Source organism: Corvus brachyrhynchos, unplaced genomic scaffold (genome assembly GCF_000691975.1).
Source record: "Corvus brachyrhynchos isolate BGI_N302 unplaced genomic scaffold, ASM69197v1 scaffold310, whole genome shotgun sequence".
Lineage (NCBI taxonomy): Eukaryota > Metazoa > Chordata > Aves > Passeriformes > Corvidae > Corvus > Corvus brachyrhynchos.
Genome location: NW_008236213.1, coordinates 3,247,246 through 3,267,249, shown reverse-complemented (window position 1 = coordinate 3,267,249; position 20,004 = coordinate 3,247,246). Strand labels below are relative to the sequence as shown.

The 20,004-nt window shown below is 38.7% G+C and overlaps 1 protein-coding gene across 4 annotated transcripts in view; it reads left to right on the top strand.

Annotated features, from left to right (window-relative positions):
• Window positions 1–18,884, top strand: part of DDX4 (DEAD-box helicase 4) — a 20,280-nt gene extending 1,396 nt beyond the window's left edge. Inside the window, exons 4-18 of one of the 4 annotated variants that reach the window (XM_017744190.1) lie at window positions 1,286–1,356; window positions 1,562–1,642; window positions 1,865–1,942; window positions 2,155–2,235; window positions 2,568–2,648; window positions 4,254–4,396; window positions 5,466–5,618; window positions 7,005–7,159; window positions 9,655–9,784; window positions 10,808–10,974; window positions 14,126–14,271; window positions 15,113–15,212; window positions 16,315–16,585; window positions 16,678–16,758; window positions 18,570–18,884. In XM_017744190.1, the coding sequence (XP_017599679.1) occupies window positions 1,286–1,356; window positions 1,562–1,642; window positions 1,865–1,942; window positions 2,155–2,235; window positions 2,568–2,648; window positions 4,254–4,396; window positions 5,466–5,618; window positions 7,005–7,159; window positions 9,655–9,784; window positions 10,808–10,974; window positions 14,126–14,271; window positions 15,113–15,212; window positions 16,315–16,585; window positions 16,678–16,758; window positions 18,570–18,650 (1,819 nt within the window). In that variant the 3' untranslated portion in view covers window positions 18,651–18,884. Of the gene's footprint in view, window positions 1–1,285; window positions 1,357–1,561; window positions 1,649–1,864; window positions 1,943–2,154; window positions 2,236–2,567; window positions 2,649–4,253; window positions 4,397–5,465; window positions 5,619–7,004; window positions 7,160–9,654; window positions 9,785–10,807; window positions 10,975–14,125; window positions 14,272–15,112; window positions 15,213–16,314; window positions 16,586–16,677; window positions 16,759–18,569 lie in introns of all 4 variants that reach the window. The other 3 variants (XM_017744182.1, XM_017744197.1, XM_017744206.1) reach the window with 3 other exon arrangements.
• Window positions 18,885–20,004: the final 1,120 nt, after the last annotated feature.

Sequence of the window (20,004 nt, the reverse complement as noted above, 5' to 3'; positions counted from 1 at the left end):
TCTTTCCCTTTGCTGGTGAGGTGGGGTGAGGCATGGAAAAGGCCCCAACTCAGTGTGAGTACTGCTCAGCACTAACTGAAAACATCCTTGTATTATCAACACTTTCTGGCAAGTCCAAAGTACAGCCCCGTGCCAGCTGCTATGAAGGAAATTGACTCTATCCCAGTCAAACACAGCACAGTTTATTCTTTGAAAAAATTCTATACAATTTCTGCATCCTTTGGGTCGAACTGCATTATGATGGGGGAATGCTAGATTTGTTTGATGGAGGGCACTGATGACAAGCAGTTTTACTGTAGACTCTCCAGCAGCAATTGTCAAGTAACTCACAAGCTGTATTTAAGATCGATTGTATTTATAGGTACTTAGGATACTGTCATTTGCATGTGGGCCTTTAAGATGTAATTTTTGTATCTCTTTGGAACTGATGTGGAAAAGCCAAACTGACTGACATACTGGTAATAGACACCAAGCATTGGTGGAGAAGAAGCCACAGATGCTGTGCTAGGAGAACTTCATGGTGTCCTGTACCAGATGGTGCTCTTTGTCGTTACAATATGATAGAGCAGATGTTCAGCTGAAGAAAAAGGACTAAAGAGTAAATCATCACCTAAGCTGGTTGTTTGGATCTTAGACAGCACCTAAAACTTAACAGTCTAAAATGTGGAATACCTTGTTTATGCATATGACTGTTTATTTCTTTTCTCTTCCCATCAGGAGAGTGACTAAGGAAAGGGATTAGAAGCAGAAATACACTACATACTTGTCTCTGCCAACTGAATAAGCAGTTCTGAGTAAAAAAAAAAAAATAGAATTTGATAGATCTGAAAGACATATTTTCAAGTCCTTGTTTCATAGCAGGCAGCAACTGGCATTGCCACCTTATTCTACAGTACCAGTTAAGAAAACTGTGAAGGGACAAGTGCTGTCAGTTGCCCTCAAACCAGAAGTCTGAATCAATCTGCATCCTTACAGAAGATTTGAAGTTAGTGGCTTGCTTAGCATATACGCATATAAAGTCAAATAGTTAAAAACCTAATGTTTGATTTACTTCTTGAAATTGTACAGAAGAGCAGTATTGTTATCTGTCAGACTTCTTGGCAAAAAGTCCTCCCTGTCTTCATTTTTTTCATATGTTTAGGCAAATCGCTTAGTTATATTAAACTTTTATGTGGAGTCATGAAACAAGGACTGAGAAGAATAATTACCAGATATAAGACATTTGACCTGCACATCAAAATTAGGCAAACTTCAATTACTGTGTGCTATGCTGTACTTTTTTTTTTTTTCAAGAAGGCAATGGAAGAGATGCTGTTACACAAAACAGAGGGTTTAAAGGATTTGGACAAAGTGAGAGTAAGTTTTTGTATTGACTTTGTATTGGTTTGTATGATGGCAGCATACACCAGTCATTCTTTGTGGCTTTGCTCGTTCTGTGAGAACTAGCAGTCAAGAGTGAAAGCTTTGAAATGGCTTCTGTTTGTCAGCCAGATAAAAGGCACTTGATCTGCTCATGCAGGAATGGGCAAGCTTACTTATCATGTGCTATGCTGTATTGCAGGTTTTCAAGAAAGAAACACTGTGGATGGTGCTAGTACACAAAGCAGAGGGTTTAAAGGATTTCGTGGTGGCTTTGGACGAGGTGAGAGTAAGTATGATGGTTTGGGTCTTTTTTTTCCACACTGAGTAGTTTGTATGGGTACAGCATATGTTTAGTAGATCTTCCTGGATTTGCTTGCTCCCTGAGAATTACCACTACAAGGGTGAAAGCCATGAAGTGGCTTCTGCTTTTCTGCCAGACAAATGGCATTTGTACACACAAAATTGAGCAAACTAGGTTATTTTGTCTTATGTTGTACTGCAGGTTTTCAAGAAGGTAACAGAGAAGATGCTATTACACAAAACAGAGGGTTTAAAGGATTTCATGCTGGCTTTGGACAAGGTGAGAGTAAGGTGTTTTTTGGTTTTTTTTATTGACTGGTTTGTATGATGGCAGCATACACCAGTCATTCTTTGTGGCTTTGCTCGTTCCGTGAGAACTAGCAGTCAAGAGTGAAAGCTTTGAAATGGCTTCTGTTTGTCAGCCAGATAAAAGGCACTTGATCTGCTCGTGCAGGAATGGGCACGCTTACTGTGTGCTATGCTGTATTGCAGGTTTTCAAGAAAGAAACACTGTGGATGGTGCTAGTACACAAAGCAGAGGGTTTAAAGGATTTTGTGGTGGCTTTGGACAAGGTAAGTATGATGGTTTGGGCCTTTTTTTCCCACACGGAGTAGTTTGTATGGGTACAGCATATGTTTAGTAACTCTTTCTGGATTTGCTTGCTCCCTGAGAACTGAGAACTCCTACTACTAGTTCTGTTCTTCAGCTGTATTGTGGAATATGAGTGATCTCTTCAAAAAACGAGTGTTACTGGGTATAGTACAGTATAGGTTGGAGTTAATGAAGTTGTTGTTGGGACTGTTGCACTGCAGATTTTTTTGGAGTAAGTAGCACTGGCTTTAGTTGTAGTATTTCATTATACTGATTTTATACCTTATATGCACTACACGTTTGTTACTTACAGGTACTAAAGGTGGGCAGAGGGACTTACCTCAGTCTGGAACTCTTGACTCTAGAGAAAGAGGAACAGTCGCAGATGGTGCAGGTGAGACTTCTTAATAGCAGGGTCGAGCCATACAAATTTCCTTATTGGTGATAAATGACTAAGCAGTTCCTTCCTAATTCTGCCAAATATTGTCGTTTTTCTCCCTGTTAAGAACCTTCTGCAAATGTTAGGTATCTTGGTTGTATGCGTGCAAAAGACATGTTTGTAACTTGTTTGAATTTTAGTTATTTAATTTTCAAAGCTGTTGGTTACATAATTTTTTTTGTCTTGCTGCTACTGGTTCAGTTAATGCATGGTGAAGCAGAGGTGCTAACCCCAGAATTGAAAGTAAGCCTTAAAGAACTTGCCAAGTTTTACGAGTTGATCTAGACTTTTACCCTTCTTCTACACTCTGTAAGCAGAATTACTTTGTCAGTGCTAACAAGTAAGATGTATAGTTCTGACAAGCCACTTCTTCCTGATTTAACTTTATTTTAAAGGTGGGGGTTTTTTTTTTGTCTGCTAGGGATTTTTCACCCATAGTCCTGCTGTATTCTTTTGCCACTGATGCTGCTGTACTTGGCTACGTGTATGTTGTCCTACCTAGAGCATAGTAATACATTATTCACAAAAGTACCATAATTCAAATTAGGAATGGGATTAAACCATTGGTAGATGGCTGATAATCTCCATGTAAGCACACCTTGTGTGATAATCATTAAAATATTTTTCATTGTAGAGAAGATGGCTAAATGGCTCTTTACTCAGAGGGTGAGTTCCAGTGAAACACTAGAACAGGCTCACCAGAGAGCTTGTGGATACCTCATCCCTGGAAGTGTTCAAGGCCACATTCAATGGAGCTTTGAGCAATGTGGTCTAGTGGAAGGCATCCATCCTGTGGCACGAGGGTTGGATGATCTTTAACATTCCTTCCAACTCAAACCATTCTGTGATCCAGTGATTATATATACATTTTGTGTATACATTTTCAGAAGTGATCCTTAATACCTGAAGAACAGTTGATTTGCCTCTATTTGACTTAGTTCAGCTCAGTTTTTTTAGATTTTTAGTTCAAATAATGATTTTTAGGAATTGAAGTGTTTATAGAGGCAACATGCTAGTGCTCAGTGGACATAGCTGCAACCTTCACACAGAATAGTAATTCCTTTTTCATGACCATAGTGTACTAGTGTCTTAGTGTACTAGTGACATAGTGTATTAGTGTGTTAAAAACTGTTCTGGGTATTGGTATGCAACAGTTGCACCTATCTGTATAGAATTTCATGTTGAAAGAGAATTCTTCAGAAAGAGTGATTTGTTGGCATGGGATGCATGTCCTTGTGCCATAAGAGCGTATGTCTGTCTGGATGATAAAGAAGCCTAATTTAATTTTTGTGAGTAGCTCTTGAAGGTGTGGTCCTTGAGTGAATGTGAGACATGAATGCTTTAGACGTCTGACTTCGTGTGTAGGTAAATTTTAGGTCTCGTAGTATAAAATTAAGTTCTGATAGACCGAACATATGGAATTTTGTGCCTTCCTGAAAAAGGGAGGGAAATCCAAATGACATCTCACTGAACTTAACTTCAATAGCTCCATACTTAAAATAGTTTATTTTAACTTCTCTTTATATTGCTTGTGAACTTCTAAGTGTTTGTGTTCTTAAGGTCCAAAGGTGACTTACGTGCCCCCTCCTCCATCTGATGATGAACAAGCCATCTTTGCCCATTATCAGGCAGGAATGAATTTTGACAAGTACGATGAAAATGTTGTTGAAGTGTCAGGACTGGACCCTCCAGCAGCATTGATGGTTAGTGAACTGATTAATCTCACAGTTTATGTGAAGCATGATTTACCAGGGTGTGTAGTGGGTTTGATATTTGCAGCTAATGAAAATACTAATAAAAAATACTGCATCTTGCAGACAGTGTGATGGTGGAAGGAGGTGCTCCCCATTTGAAAGATAAAAATTTGAATTCACAGTAACACTAACAAAATGCATAAATGGTCCAGAGAAAGTAATACTGGATATATAGGAAGAAAAGTCATTAAATTGCAGAAGAATACCAGTTTAGATATTGGAAGAAAGAGATCATTGACTGCAGTTTCTGGGTAGGCTGGTATAGTTATCTTACTGAAGTCAGTTACCGGGGGATCTTGAAAAATGTAAATTAACACCTGTTGGGGTAGTATTTGTTTGGACAGAGAGGTGTTTTAAAGTAATTTCTAGCCCTGTTCTCCATGGCTGGAGTTCATTGTTTAACCTATAACTTTGGTTTTTATCTATACTGGGTGGCCAGTGTTTAAAAAGAAAAAAGCTCTTTTTACGGAAAAGAATGAGAAGTGTAGAGGGGTTAGTAGTACCTGTGTTGAAAGAGTAAGATGCAGAGGTGTTCTCCCCATCCATCTTCTGAAAGGTGTTCTTGCTGAAGTCAAACTGATTTTTGTCACCTGTGTTGCTTATTGGTCCTGGCTAGGAACGTTGTTTTAGCAACCCTTACTGGTTTTAGCGCAGAAGGCCATGTGTAGCTCCTGTGTGAAATGAAACCTCAGTGTCAGGGTTTTCATAGCTTGCTATGTGAGTTGATGTGCTTGAATCCAGGTGTATGGCTTCTGAGCAGTTTTCTTGTAAGACTAGTAAGACCAGCTGAAAGCATTCACTGTCCTACCAACAATGTCATTGGAATGGCATGAGCAGATTTTAGAGACCTTTGGGGCTTTTACTTGTAGGAGCCTTGGCAATCTAAATGACTGGTGAGACTACCTCTAAAGTTAACACTCTTTAGTATTTGGATGTCTGTATCCTACAGTAAGCATTTTGGGTTTTAAGCTTATACCTTCCATGATTGTATAATAACTGTTAATTTTTTTTCTTACAGAGTTTTGCAGACACTAACATCTGTCATACTTTAACTGTGAACATTGCTAAAGCTGGATACTCTAAACCTACTCCAGTGCAGAAGTACAGCATTCCTATTATACTGGCAGGACGGGATTTAATGGCATGTGCCCAGACAGGATCAGGAAAAACTGTAAGCATTTTGTGCAGTATTCATTCTACTGAAAGTGTGTTACTGGACGCATTTGAGGGGATGCTTCGCTGTTTGGCATTTCAGATGCCTGGCTGCTTGTTGTCTCATAATTTCACTTGCACAGCAATGGCAGGTATCAGGCACAGATAAGGATGATGATAGGGTTGTCACATTTTGGGCTTTATTCTTTATTTCAGTAAACTAGTGTCTTGATACAACAGGCCATCCTTCAGAACTACAGCTGTGGATTCGGAAGTATAGGCAGGCATTCCTAGAAACTGCTGATGAGAAGACTCAGCAGTTGAAAGTAGGGATTTTTGTGTTGTGTGGGATTTTGTGGTTTTTTTTTTTTTTTGTTTTAGTGAGGTTTTTTTTTTTGTTTGGTTGGGAGTTTTTGTTTGTTTTTTATTTGGTGGGTTGTTTTCTGTTTTGTTGGGGTCTTTTTGTTTTCTTTTGGGGTTTTTTTTTGATTGTTTTTCTTTTGTGTGTGTGGATGAGTTTTGTATGTTTTTAGGTTTTTTTCAAACTTACGCCAGATTCTAACCATGTTGTGCAGGTTTGTCATACTTAGTTTGATGAAGTCTGATCTGCACCAGACTTGATTTTAGGTGATTCACTTTTAATCGTGGAATGGGGTTGAGAATTGATACTAAGTTGAAAGTTGTCTCAACTTTTTAAATCGTCTAATGTACCCAAACCTAGCCACTGACAGCTGGTGGATGGGAATGTTTGGTTATGAGGTGTAGCTTTTTGCTGTTCAGTGTGGAATCCTGGTTTTGTTTTAATGTAGCTTACTAGTTACTTCTTTTGAAAGACTTCTTCCCTTTGCAGAAAGGGAAGTATCCAAAACCTATGCTCTAAATACTTACTCTGAATGCTTTTGGGACGGCTGTGCAGATGTGGTTTTGTGGGTAGCTAGTCTTACTTGGAAGTAAGTGTGCTGGTGTGGTGCAGCTGTGTTGCAAACTGATCTGCTGTTTTAGTAATCTGGAGAATGTTAGTACATGGTTACTTTACAGACCTACTGATGATAACCTATAGCTTTTAAGTACACATTAAGGATGGTTTTGATCTTGGTTTACTTAATTACCAGGGTATATCATCAGTGTATGGAACCGTATGGAAAGTTAGCCACTGCACGATTGTATTCCTGTGTTACTAGACTGTTAAGATCCAGAGAGATACTTATATACTATTTAACAAGGAGAAAAAAGCTTAAATGTTCTCTTGTAGGTTCAGGTCAATCGTTTTGCAGTCTGATTTCCTTTATCATTGTGTGCACTGTCATTCAAGCTTTAAGATTGATATGCAGGTTTTAATGGGACTGATTAAAGCTTTTAAGACTTAAACAGCGCAAATACTACTGTGGTTTTTTTTTTCCCCCAGGCAGCCTTTCTTGTACCAGTTGTGGCCCAGATGATGAGGGATGGTGTAACTGCCAGTAGCTTTAAAGAGCAGCAAGAACCGGAATGTATTATTACTGCCCCAACTAGAGAACTGATAAATCAGATCTTCCTAGAAGCAAGAAAATTTGTGTATGGGTAAGTTTTTGCACTGTTGCCTGGTATTGATTATTACTTTGCTTGAATCAGCAGTGCTTTGTTTTTTTCATAAGTACTTGCAAATATTTTTGTGCCAATCAAATTACAAACATTTGAATTTAGATTGTAATGAGTTCACATTATAATACTGGCTAGCAAGTTTCTTACTATATGACTAGGGTTTTAAGTGCCTAATCTTCCTGATACTGGGGTGGATGAGTGCCTGAATGGAAGGCTTACTCCAGCTTGAAGAGGAGATAAGTATTCAGCTTGTCACTGATGAGAAAATTTCTTAAATTTCTTAGAAGTAGTGTTAAGCGCATTGTCCTGTCTGACCATCCGGGAGCCACTCTAGCAGTCATTCTGACGCCGCCAGGAGGGACTTCAACTGCTGGGACTGAAGTCCCTTTGCAGCAGGTGGCTCTAGTGAGCTGCTGGCTGCCCTACTTGACTTTTTACGCACACCGCTCAGAGAGTCAGATGAGGCTTCCTCACTGACTCGACCCCAGGTTTCCCATAGCAGAATCTCAGACCTCCGTTTCCTTCAAGTAATTTCATTGTTGTGCAGCAATGTGTAACAGCTCGAGCAGGATGTCTCCTGAAGGGACCCCTGAACAACAGAATCACTGGGCTTTTATATGGTCACAGTTTATGTACCTAATATTCTGAGGTCTTTTTACTGAGTTATTTGCTCCTGCGGAGTCTGAGTGTTAGGTCACCTAGTGATGCAGGTCCCTGTGCCCTTTGTTAAGCAAAGGGTCAGCTCCAGTTCATGATCTTTTGCCTGGGCTCCAGCCATTTCCTGCCACTCAGAGGGAGGTCAGTCTGTAGCTTGCACTGCTGCACACTGAGCTACCTGCACTAGATGTATTCAATATGAAGAAACTACTAGCTTGCCTTTTGCAATTTATACTTGCTTTACTTTCATCTTTGCAAAATGGAGGTGGATGTTAACGGGTTTTAGTTAACTTTCAGTGATGGTTTCTAATGACTCTCGCTTCCCTGTGTTTCTGGTCTTGGACAGACACATCACAGCTCAAAGAAACTCTTTGAGCTTTCAAAACAGAACAAAAGGTTTAAACTTGTTTTTAAGTCCTTGAATATTGTGGGAGAGTACATTTGTACTAGATTTGTCATTAATGTTTTCACTATTAAGTAATAGGTTTTACCACTGTACAGAAGAGAACTAAATCTATTGTATGTAACAGTTCGTTACTGTTTGGAGGTGGAATGCAGAACATCATCGCTGCAAAATCTGGTGGGATAAATTGTACTTGCTTTTGTTCAAGCAGCTTACACTTGGAGGCTGGCTGTCCTCAGGAGGAGTGATCATGTTATTGAATGATCAATAACTAAGGATGTTATTAAGAACAGCTTCTTAATCTCTAAATCTGTTATAACTTTGTAGCTGATTCTGTTCATTATGCTATTTTAAACTAGATACAGATGATTTTGCCATAAAATAACGTTTCAGTCCAGAACTTTCTGCTACAGCTGGCCTGCAGTAAAAATGAGAACGAGTTAGTGTCAAGATGTGAATATGTAGTGTCTAAAGAATAGCATGCTTATTGATCAGTTCAGATTTATGATCTTAGGCTCTTTAATTTGCAAATAGGAATATGAAATACATATATTAATAGTGGGTAAATATTGAAATTGTAGGATTCCAGAGGGAATTTCTATTCTTGACTAAAGTTTTCTGAAAAGTTTTGATTAACTTCGGTAAAAATTTACCAGGCTTATCTGATCACCATTGTTGCATATGAAGCTGAATTAGTATCTTCAGGAAAAGACCATTTGAATTTGGGTGTGAAAATACTCCTAGCATGCATGTTAAAATCTTAGCAGAAGGTTATAAAGATGAGTTTGTAAACATGCTTCAGTGCTGCATATGGTGGTTCTTGCTTAGAGAAGGGGTTTTCTGCAGAAGAGTATCTGATACAGCTCTACTTGGTAGATGTAACCAAAAAGCCTGCTGGGAAGAACAGTGAGTAGTATAGTCTTTGAATGGATTTGCTCTCTAATCCTTGAGTCACACACTGTATGGCCAGTGTGATTAGCTGCTTTACAAAGATTCCATACATGTATTTTTTTGTTTTCCCTTTTAAGGTCTGCAAAGTTTACTTCTGAAGCTCTAGAGGCGTATGTGGTGGTGGTTCTGGTTTTTCTGAGTATGCTGTATAAAAAGGGACAAAGTCTTTATACCATTTTGGCTGTTACTGTTAGTAGGTCTCAGTTGAAGGGAGAGGGGAGAATGCAGGTGAAATCAAGTGTTTGTTCCTAGCAAGCCACTTGGGCAGCCTCTGTTACATAGTGTGAGGGTGAACTTTAAGCTTACTTTGAGTGAGTTTCTGGTTTTGAGTGCTCTTTTTGGACCAAGCTGTATGCTGAAGGAGTTAAACCACTCTTTAGCTCTTACTATTTTTTTGAATTTTCATGAAACAATACTGTTTGCATACTTACAAAATTAATCCAAATTTTCTTCTACATAATAGAACTTGTATAAGGCCTGTTGTGATCTATGGAGGTACACAAACAGGCTATTCGATTCGTCAGATAAAGCTAGGCTGTAATATACTTTGTGCCACTCCAGGAAGGCTTCTAGACATCATTGGAAGAGGAAAGGTAAGATCTTAACACTTCATCTAAATTCCCTAAATACTTTTACCTAAAAGATAAAGTACCATCTTTCATTCTTTAAAATCACTAGAAACAGATTGGTGTTCAGTGGATCTATCAGTATGCTGCCTTTGTACAGGCACTGAAATACAAGTGAGGTTTTCTTCTATCTAAATTCCCATGATGGTTTTTGAAGGAGTAGCCTGAGTCTAGATCCCTTCTGTTCCTTTCAGAGTCAGCTGGAAAATACCAGTCTAAATCAAAGTGGCTGCAGTGGTCATGGCAATAAAATTTTATAGCTTAAATACATGGAACAGCTTCTCTTAGTTCTTGTGGCATATTCCATGGTAGATGTTCACTTGATGTCCTGTTTGTTTTGCTACAATGGCTTTTTGTCTATCTGGAACTATATTTTCATACTGATTCAAAATACAAAAAGTCCAGGTTATATAATACTTTATTTGAATTTTTATTTTCCCAGTCATTGTAAATTCGTATTGAAATTGCTGCGTGTTACAGTGGTGACTCAGTGATGTTCACTGAACAAACGAGGTTTGGAAAAGTGCTTCTTGGTGATAAACTGGAGATTAGTTTTCTGCAGTTGTCAGGCTTTCACTAAAAGTGATAGTCTTGGTCAGCAACAGTGAAGTTGTGATAGTCTTAATAATGCTTTCTGACATACTTGTTTTTCAGAAAAAAAAAATTTTTTGAGAATGTTTAAGGGTTACATGAGAGAACCTTTCTAAAACTCAAGGCATAATTCCAAAATAGGTGGGCTGAATTATAGTTGATCTCTAGGCTCTGTGTTTACATTGCTGAACCAAGTTCTGAAGCACTGTGGTGTGTGCCTACTGCTAGAATTAGTGCAGATTAAAAGGTTGAGTAGAGGTTGAGGTGTGAACAAATCATAATACTTCCATTTTTTATTAACTTAAATAAGTAAAAGATGGATTTTGGCAATTAGGATATTTTTAAAGTGTATACTGTCAGTGAACCAGTAGTGTTTTTCTTTGACTGAAATACTTGCAGATTGGCTTGCATAATGTGAAATACTTGGTGCTAGATGAAGCAGACCGCATGCTTGATATGGGTTTTGGCGCAGATATGAAGAAGCTGGTATCTTTCCCAGACATGCCACAAAAAGAAAAACGCCAAACCCTAATGTTCAGTGCTACTTTTCCTGAAGAAGTTCAGAGGTGAGTAGAATAAAAATAGAAATATATCTGAAGATGTACTCGTATAGAACTAAATATCTGGGGAGTTAAGAACACTCCTAATTTTAAAAAGCTTATAATCTTACTTGAAGATACTGAAAGCTATGATATTAACATTCCTTGCTTGACTGAAGCAGGGACTCTAAAACATTAACGGCTTAATTTAGGTGAGAACTCCAAAGTAATTTAGAAAGTGGTCTGAAGGCTTTTAAATTCCACTTCTGCAGAAGTCCTCATGTTCCTCTTTTTGGTTTCTTGTTCCTCCCCCATCACATCTGTGCAAGCTGAAAACCAGTGATGCTGCCATTTCACCAGCACTGATGGCACTGTCTTTGGCTAATGAGACATACCAATTATTGCTCAACTTACCAGTGTTTGATACACAGTTCTTATTTATGTAGATAATTGGTATTTATTTTCAGTAGTTTTAAAGTGTCCAGATGTGGGTTTACAATACATCTTACGTATTTACTACTTATTACCTTTAAAGTCTTCTTTCTTAAGGGAGCAGTCTTCAACAGATGGTAGTATGGTTGCTGAGTAACAGAACAAAACAACTAATTCCCTGCATGCGGATGGAAACTATTTAGTATTTCTTCTGCTTTTCAAGACACCAGCATCTGAATACTCATTGTCAAATCAGAAGAGTCTAAACTTCAGTTGGAGCAGTACAAATAATTTTGGTGACTCTTGCAGAGATTACAAAGTGTGTTGGTACTTCCGTGAGTCAAATCCTGACAACTTATTTCCATCTTCAAAAAGTCTGAAAGATCTTTTTTGAGGCAGGGAGAAAATACTTTTCTGTAGTTGACTCTCCTGAATGAAATAGGGGAGTGGGCTGTTTTCTTCTGTTAGTCAAGTAGTGCTGACTACTGATGTGGAAATGTATCACCTTTCTTAAAGCAGGACTTGCCTGTTGTGGCTTTGCTTCCTTGTCAAGACTTTTTTCATAGGTTCTTTGTATGGAAAAATAATCTTGTAGTGAACTAATAATGATATTGCTTGCTCAGCTGGGAATCAAGAATTCAAATGATACTGTACACAAGTATAGTTTGTGTTCATTCCATGTGTTTACTTGTTTCTGCAGGAATGTGGTCTCACTTTTCAATGTATCCTGGGAAGAGACCAGGCATGTGTATCTCCCTGTAAGATACACAGAGTGCTCTGATTTGCTGAGGTTTTGGGTTTGAAAGAAGAATCTGGGTCCCTTGGTCTCTAGGTCTGTTTTTATCATTGTGATTTTGCCCAGGCTTTTGTTATGTCCTTTTGTTGCACTTGTTGGGATGAATCAAGAGTAGTCTAACTACCAGCATCTGAAAGGAGGAGATTCCTTGAACTGTGAAAGACATTTATGGTCTGCTGCTGTTTAATGAAAAAAGATGTACCTTTCTACTGTCAGTCCTGCAGGATTTACAAGTGCTGGTGGAAGACTTCAGAAACCTGAGTGCTTACATCATGGTTTGGAACTGCATAATAACATTAGAATCATAGGAGCATTTAGGTTGGAAAAGATCCTTAAGCTGATTAAGTCTAACCGTTAACCCAGAACCAGCAAGTCAACCACTAAACCAGTGCCCCCAGGTGCCACATCTGCACATCTTTTAAGTACCTTCTGTGGTGGTGATTCCACTGCTTTCCAGGCCAGCCTGGTCCAATGCTTGACAACTCTTTCAGTGAAGATTTTTTTTCCTAACAGCCAGTCTAAACCTCCCCTGGTGCAACTTTGAGGCTGTTTTTTCTTGCCCCTGTTCTTGTAACCTTTTGAAACTGAAATGCCTAAAGGTAGTTTTTGCATTTTAGAGTGTGAAAACTCTTCTTTTCTGGAGTCATTTCATTACTGGATTTAATGCTTTTCTGGTGCTGAAGTCAGGAAAGCTAATGATTTCCCATACTCTGCTACCGGGAGGGCTTTAAACAGTATATTATTTTGGTAGTATTGGACAAGGTGCTTTCTTTGGTCCTCTTGGGTTCAGATAGTCCTGCATTTCTGTTCAGTGAATATAATCAGATCTAATTTTAACATAGTGCTTGGTTTTATACCTGGATTTGTTTCTGCTATTATATAGACCTTTGATCTGATAGTTGTATCTCTTTCTGTACATGTGAGTTGAGAGAACCATGCATTTTTCTAGTTGACTGGAGAACTTCAGTTTAGTGTGTGAGGCTTTTATCTCCCACTAAAAGGCTCTGGTTTAATCCCAGCTGGCAGCTAAGTACTGTACAGCTGCTCACCCTGGAAGGCTACTCCAAGATCTCCCTGAAACCTTCCTGTCCCCAGGCTGAACAACCCCACCTCTTGTCAGTCTGTCTTCCTAGGAGAGGTGCTTCAGCCCTGTTACCAGGTTAGTGGCCTCCATGAACTCATTCCAGGAGGTCCACATCTTTCTTATACTGGAGACCCCAGAGCTGAACAAAGGTGGAGTCTCACAGTATCAGAGTAGAGGGCCATAATCCCCTCCCTTGCCCTGCTGGCCACATTGCTTTTGGTGCAACCCAACGTGCAGTTGGTTTTCTGGGCTGCAAGTGCACCTTGCTGGGTCATGTTCAGCCTCTCATCTACCAGCCACCCCCAAGTCTTTCCCTCCAGGTCTAATCTTGATCCATTGTCTGTCCAGCCTGTACCTGTCCTGTCCTATCAGCCTGTGTAAAAGGTTTCTCTCCCTCTTTTTGATAAACCCCCTTTAGGTACTAGAAGGCTGCAATAAGGTCATTCCAGGCTGAATGGCCCCCACTCCTCAACTCTTAGCTTGTCTTCAGAGGAGAGGGACTCCAGCCCTCCGATCATCATTGTGGCCTCTGTGCATCCTCTCTGGCATGTCTGTCTTGGGTTGAAGAAGTCACAGCTGGATGCAGTACTCCAGCTGGGATCTTAAAAAAGCAGAGGTAGAGTCCCTTAACCTGCTGGTCATGTATCATGCAGCCCAGGATGTGTTTTGTGTTCTGGACTGAAACAATGCAGACTCTCCTGGCTTTTTAAAAAATGTACATAAGACTACTTGTACTGTTCCTCACAAGATGGAGGATAAAATTATTTGTTGTAAGTGTTGCTTAAACATAAATGAAAACATGTGATTTTAAAGCAAAAATAATTGCGTAGTATGTTTCACGTTGCTCAATTTTGTCTCTTTTTCAGGCTAGCTGGTGAATTTTTGAAAACTGATTTTTTATTTGTTGTTGTCGGACGTGTGGGTGGAGCATGCAGTGATGTTCAGCAAAGTATTCTTCAAGTTCCTCAGTATTTCAAGAGGACTAAACTGCTAGAAGTTCTACACAGCATAGGTAACTTTCCTTAATGCCAGTTGTTTACCAGGGAAGTCAAAAATTGCTTGATTTTAAACTTGTGTTTAAAAGGTTTCAAAGGTTCTATGATTTTATTGTCTGTTACATACTTTACAAGACTGTTGACGAAGCTTGAAGCAGAACTTGGAGAATTGCAGGTTTTTAGGCATATTTCTTCAGGGATATTTCATAGAATCACAGGATAGTTTGGGTTGGAAGGGACTTGTAAATGTCATTGAATTTAGTCTAATGCCCAGTAAATGCCAGTGACTCATCTCTAGTACTAGCAGACAACCTTCCTAGATGGTTTTCTACTTTATATGGTCGGTTACAATACTTCAGCATCTGGGGGTATTACCTCAAGATTATAGGTGTATTAAAATTACTGTGTGAATGTTTGGGCCTGTATTTTTTTAGTGTCTGGGATTTTTCCATTTTTATTCTGTATGTCTTAAGTTTTAGTGCTGAAGACTGAATGTGCGTTGGGAATTAAAAAATTCTGTGGAATCTTGCTGTTCAGTGCTCAGGATAATATGCTGCCTTTAGCCACATTCTGTAGAAAGGGAATGCCTGCTTGTCTCAGGGAACAATGTTTGTTTCCTCCTTTTATTGGGGTAAACAGAATGTGTGTGTCTTCACTCAGTTTCCATATTGATCTAGAAATTGATAGATTGGATTTAATTAGCTCAGAATAGGGTATTCATTACAGTCATACTTTGAAGACTTTACTCAAAATGTCTGCCTGTATTAAGTGTTGATATCTGTAGGTAAGTGCAGCTCTAAGTGGTGAAAGTGCATCATGTTTCAAACTGCAGTGGCTTTAAACTTCTGTTCACCATAGGTAATGAACGAACCCTGGTCTTTGTGGACACAAAGAAAAAAGCAGACTTCATTGCATGCTTTCTTTGTCAAGAAAACATACCAGCCACTAGTATCCATGGGTAAGTATTTTTAAAATGAAAGTGACCTAATAACTGTGTCTTTTAAAAGAAGCTTTTCCTGAGAACTCAAATGTTTGGCCGTATCTATGTAGTTTAGCTTGCCATGTGTTCTGACAGACATCATAATATCAAGGTTGAAGAAGGGCTAAAGTTGTCTTAGCATGCAGATGCAGGATGTTTGTGTGTATCCCGTGGCTGTTGGATTTATAGGTGTGTGAAAGCCACACAGCTTTGGAGAAGATCTGGCCTTCCATTCCTGGCGAGTCTTTATTGCTAACCTACAACTCCCTTGTGTGGGAGGAGGGTCTTAATACATTTCTGTTGAATTATTGTACTGTGAGTTGAAGTATACTTACATAGAGAATAACTAGTTCAATGGGAGCTGTTAAACTGTAATGAATGTTACTGGTTTCTGATTCGCTTTACCTTTTTGAGTTGAAGTTAGGACGGTTACTCTTCACTGGAGTAGTGGTCGTACCAGGCTTCACTATATATCTCATGTTGAGATCCTAAAGAGCACTGTTTAGCTTTCTAATTTATTTTTGTATTTGGACAATAAAGAACATGAGTGAAGTTCTGACCCAGTAGTTAAGTACTGGATAATCTGTAAATATTCTTTAAACAGGCAAATGCCACAGCAAATCTAGTTTTCTTGTCATGATGATAAACAAAAAGACAAGTTCTGTACTGTTGACTGGCCACACTTTTTAGTATATTTGAAAAATGGCCTATGCAGGAGTCTAGGTAGACTTTGTCTTTGCTGTACTGGCTCCCTGCTACAGAGCTGTAGGAAAAGCACTTGTAATCAATTAAGCAAGTGGATTATCTTAGAGAGGCAGTGAGTTTGATGCGTAATTAACTCCAGTTCTTTTAAATACCCTCAATTTCTCTAGAGACCTAAATTAAAACAGTTCCTTGGTCTTGCTTCTCCTTAGTTAAAAATTCAGAAAACCTAAACTGGCAGCCTGTGAGTTGTTTAGGTCTGGTTTTGTTTTTGTCCCCCCCAAGAGCTTCTGTCCATGAAACATGGCATTTAAATTGTATTTTAAATAATGCTGTAGGTTTTTGGAGACATCCATTCTAACCCTTGCTTTCTTTGTAGAGATAGAGAACAGAGAGAGAGAGAAATAGCTCTTCAGGATTTTCGCTCTGGAAAATGTCCGGTTCTTGTGGCAACCTCAGTGGCAGCAAGAGGTCTGGACATTGAAAGCGTTCAGCATGTTATTAATTTTGATCTTCCTTCCACCATTGAGGAGTATGTACACCGAATTGGGCGAACTGGTCGTTGTGGAAATATAGGGAAAGCAGTTGGCTTCTTTGATAACAATTCAGATGGTCATCTTGCACAACCTCTAGTTAAAGTGCTTTCAGATGTAAGTTTCAAATCTTAGTGCTTAACTTCTTCTGTTCTTTTAGATTTCACTTGAATGTACTGAGCACCTGTTACATCTTTGGTACAGTTACAGAACAGCAGGAAGTTCCTTTTTGGTTGACAGAAGTTGCTTTTGAGGCTAAAGGGGGACGACTCCCAGTTAATACCCAAAAGGTAGGTCTGGAAATTAAAAAGTCTTGACTATTAGAACTTCATCTGAGTTTAAAACTGTCTTCATTGGTATATATCCAGAGTAATGCCGCTGAAACTGTTTTGAGTGTAATTGTAACTTTTCTTAGTTGTGTATCTTAAAAGAATTCAGTATTACTGAAACTAATTTCAGACAAGTTGCTTGACTTGGACTCTTACAGTGTGGCCTCTTACTTAGCTGCCTTACTCTTGATCTATAAAATCAGGATTACTCTGGAAGAAAACATTCATGCAAGCATACACAAAAGCTGTAGCTCAGAAATTTCTCTACTGCACATGTAGGATGGGAGCAAATAGTTGCTGATTATACCGTTACTGCTTGTTATGAATCACCCATTCAAATAACTCATTTGACTGAAAACTTCAGCTAATTATAGCTGGATAAATGCCCCAATCTGGTCTGTGTCAAAATTATTCTTAATGTCTGTGATAGGGAGAAGCCTTCTAGTCTCTTAGTGTTGCTAATTTTAGGATTTAAATTCTGTGCGTACTCCTATTTGAAAGCATTTCCTTCCTTCATGTCTTGATTCCATAACAACTTTATCATATCTCAGTTGCTTTCAAATGTTATAAATGTACTTTCTTTGAGACCATAGTAGAAATAATTGCTCTGACTGCTTACACAGTGTCTGGAAGTTTCAGTTCAAGCTCTGACTTTCCTTTCATTATTTATCTTTTCCCATACCATAATTACTGAAAGCATTGGGTGGTTTGGGTGTTTCTACCTGGCTGGCTAGTTCCCTTATTAGATCTGAATCATTTTTTTGGGGGGTTTTCATGAGATCTCAGTTACACAAACCTTGCTTCCTTCTCACACTTGCATCCTCACATTATAGCTGTTGTGTATGTTTGCCTGAACCTTTTCTTGCAGAGTAAGTTTTGACTCAGTGGATCTTTCTTTTATATTCCAGTTCAAGGATGCTTTATTTTTGCTTTTTTATTAGATTGCTTTCAAAGGTGGATCTCAGTAGATTGCTTCCAAATGCACATCTCCAGCCTTTGTGTAGTGTCTCCCAGCATTTCATGAAATCCATCATTTCTAGGTCCAAGTCTGTCCATGTCCTTTACAACCTCTGAGTTACCAAATCTGACCGTGACTCTTTGTCCAGAATAGAGTAGATTTTCAGGTGAAATCTGTCTGCTTGCATTGGGAATACTGCCCTTAATATTACATACATATAGTGCACCAACTCTTTTGAGTTGGAGATCACGAGGTTCTAGTTCTTATGACACCTTCTCATGTCAGTCTGACAGAAACTCTGCATTTTTAGTCAGCCCAGTTTTTTATGGAAAGGCCGTTTGATAATCAAATGATGAATTTGAAAGAGGAGTCTTCGGAGGATCTTACCTGTTCATTTTGAGGCAGTCTTAGAGATCACTGAGCTTTATTCTTTTTCCAGGGGAAAAGGATTTTATTGGGAAGGTAATGCAGACAGTCAGTCTTAGATATGTAGTGGAGATGGAAATTTTTTTCCCCACAATTTTATGAACTGATTTGTGTTAGGTAAGAAAAGAAGTTGGGATGTGAACTGTGGGAAGTGTTATTCCAACACTTGATAAAATCTGAGGTTGATTAAGCTGCAGTAATTGTACAACAGGGTCAAAAACCCTTGTGCTACAGGAGGTTAATGATTAAAACTTTCTATTTATTTAAAAGCAGCGTTCTGATTACATTGAGATAGATGCATGCAGAAAGCTAAAATTGTTTTGTGGTGACTTACCATTAAATGATTGAGTGTTAATAATTCTAAACTAGGACCTGTTGTGTTTCCTAGAATTACAGAGGCAGAGGCAACATGAACGCAGGAGAAGTAAAGATGGAGTGTTCTGCAAGAGAATTTGAGTCATGGGATTAAACTACTTTATACCAAACTAGTTTGTATTTTGTTGTGCTGTAAGTGGAATGTTGCATGAGAAGATAATCTTGTGAAGGCCTAGTTTGGGAAAGAGCTTTATGTAAGGGTTCGTCTAAACCTTGTTCCTTTTTTTGTAACATGTCAGTTAAAAAGTTTGAATCTTGTGTTATGATGATTTAAGGACTGTTAAACAGCTCTTAAGCAGTTAATAAAAGTTTGAGAAGTGCACTTTGATTGTTGGCTGTGTATCACCTGTATGTCATTGCAGTTTCATTAGCTGGTATTACTTTGACATGCGTGGAATATTTCCATCTGCATATGGAACTAAAGGTCAGTGGCTACACCCACAGTTTAGTGAAAATACGTGCTTTTTACAGAGCCGTCCTCAGAGAAGGATGGAATCCTGTATCGCATCTAGTAGAGTATTTTTAGCTTTGACTGACATAAATACGCTTCTGCTATCTCTTGCAGAAATGTTTGCTTTAGAACAAGCTTAGTGCCTTATATCCTGAAATTTTTCAGGGCTTGCAGAAGCTATAGGAGGTAAGCAGTCATTAATAGTTTTAGGTTTCTGTCAAGTTGCTTTTTCCTTGAAGTTGTTTTTTCCTTATCAATACAGTGTGCTACAAAGATGTGTATCATTGGGTCCCAAAGAAAAGGGCAAGGTCATTATATTTTGTAGTATCTTGCACAGCTGAACAAGCTTACAAGCTTCTCTTCTATTTAGCGCAAAGTGCTGAGATCTGTTTCTTGTACAGTCTTCCCAATCAATCCAGAGAAATAATACATACAACCTCTGCTTACAGAACTGAAGGCTTAGTACCCAGGTTAGTGAGAACCAGAACTGACTGGACAGTACTAGGGAATCTCTCATTGCAGGTTTTTAGGCATATTTGTTTAGGGATATTTCATAGAATCATAGGATAGTTTGGGTTGGAAGGGACTTGTAAATGTCATTGAATCTAGTCATTGTGGAAGAGTGGTCTTTCATTCTTTGTATGACTATCTTTTCAAAACTACTTAAATATCTACTTAGAGAAATACTGTTATTTCTGTAGACTGTAATTTTACTGCTATATATTATGCAAAAAGAGTAAAGTCTTAATTGTGTACTTGGAAGTGAGCTGGAAGGGTAGTATACTTAAATTGCAGCTCATAAGCAGTAGATGAATGTAAGCGTGATGTTAATAATTCAGAGTAAAATACCATGGGCAGTATGACTCCTTTTCCTGAGAAGTATCCTTGTAGCTTTTTGTATCCATTCTGAATTTCAGGTAAACTGAGGGTGCTTTTGATGGCTGGCTACAGTAAGTGCGAGTGAACTGTAACTGTTGGAAGAGGCTGTGAGCTGATA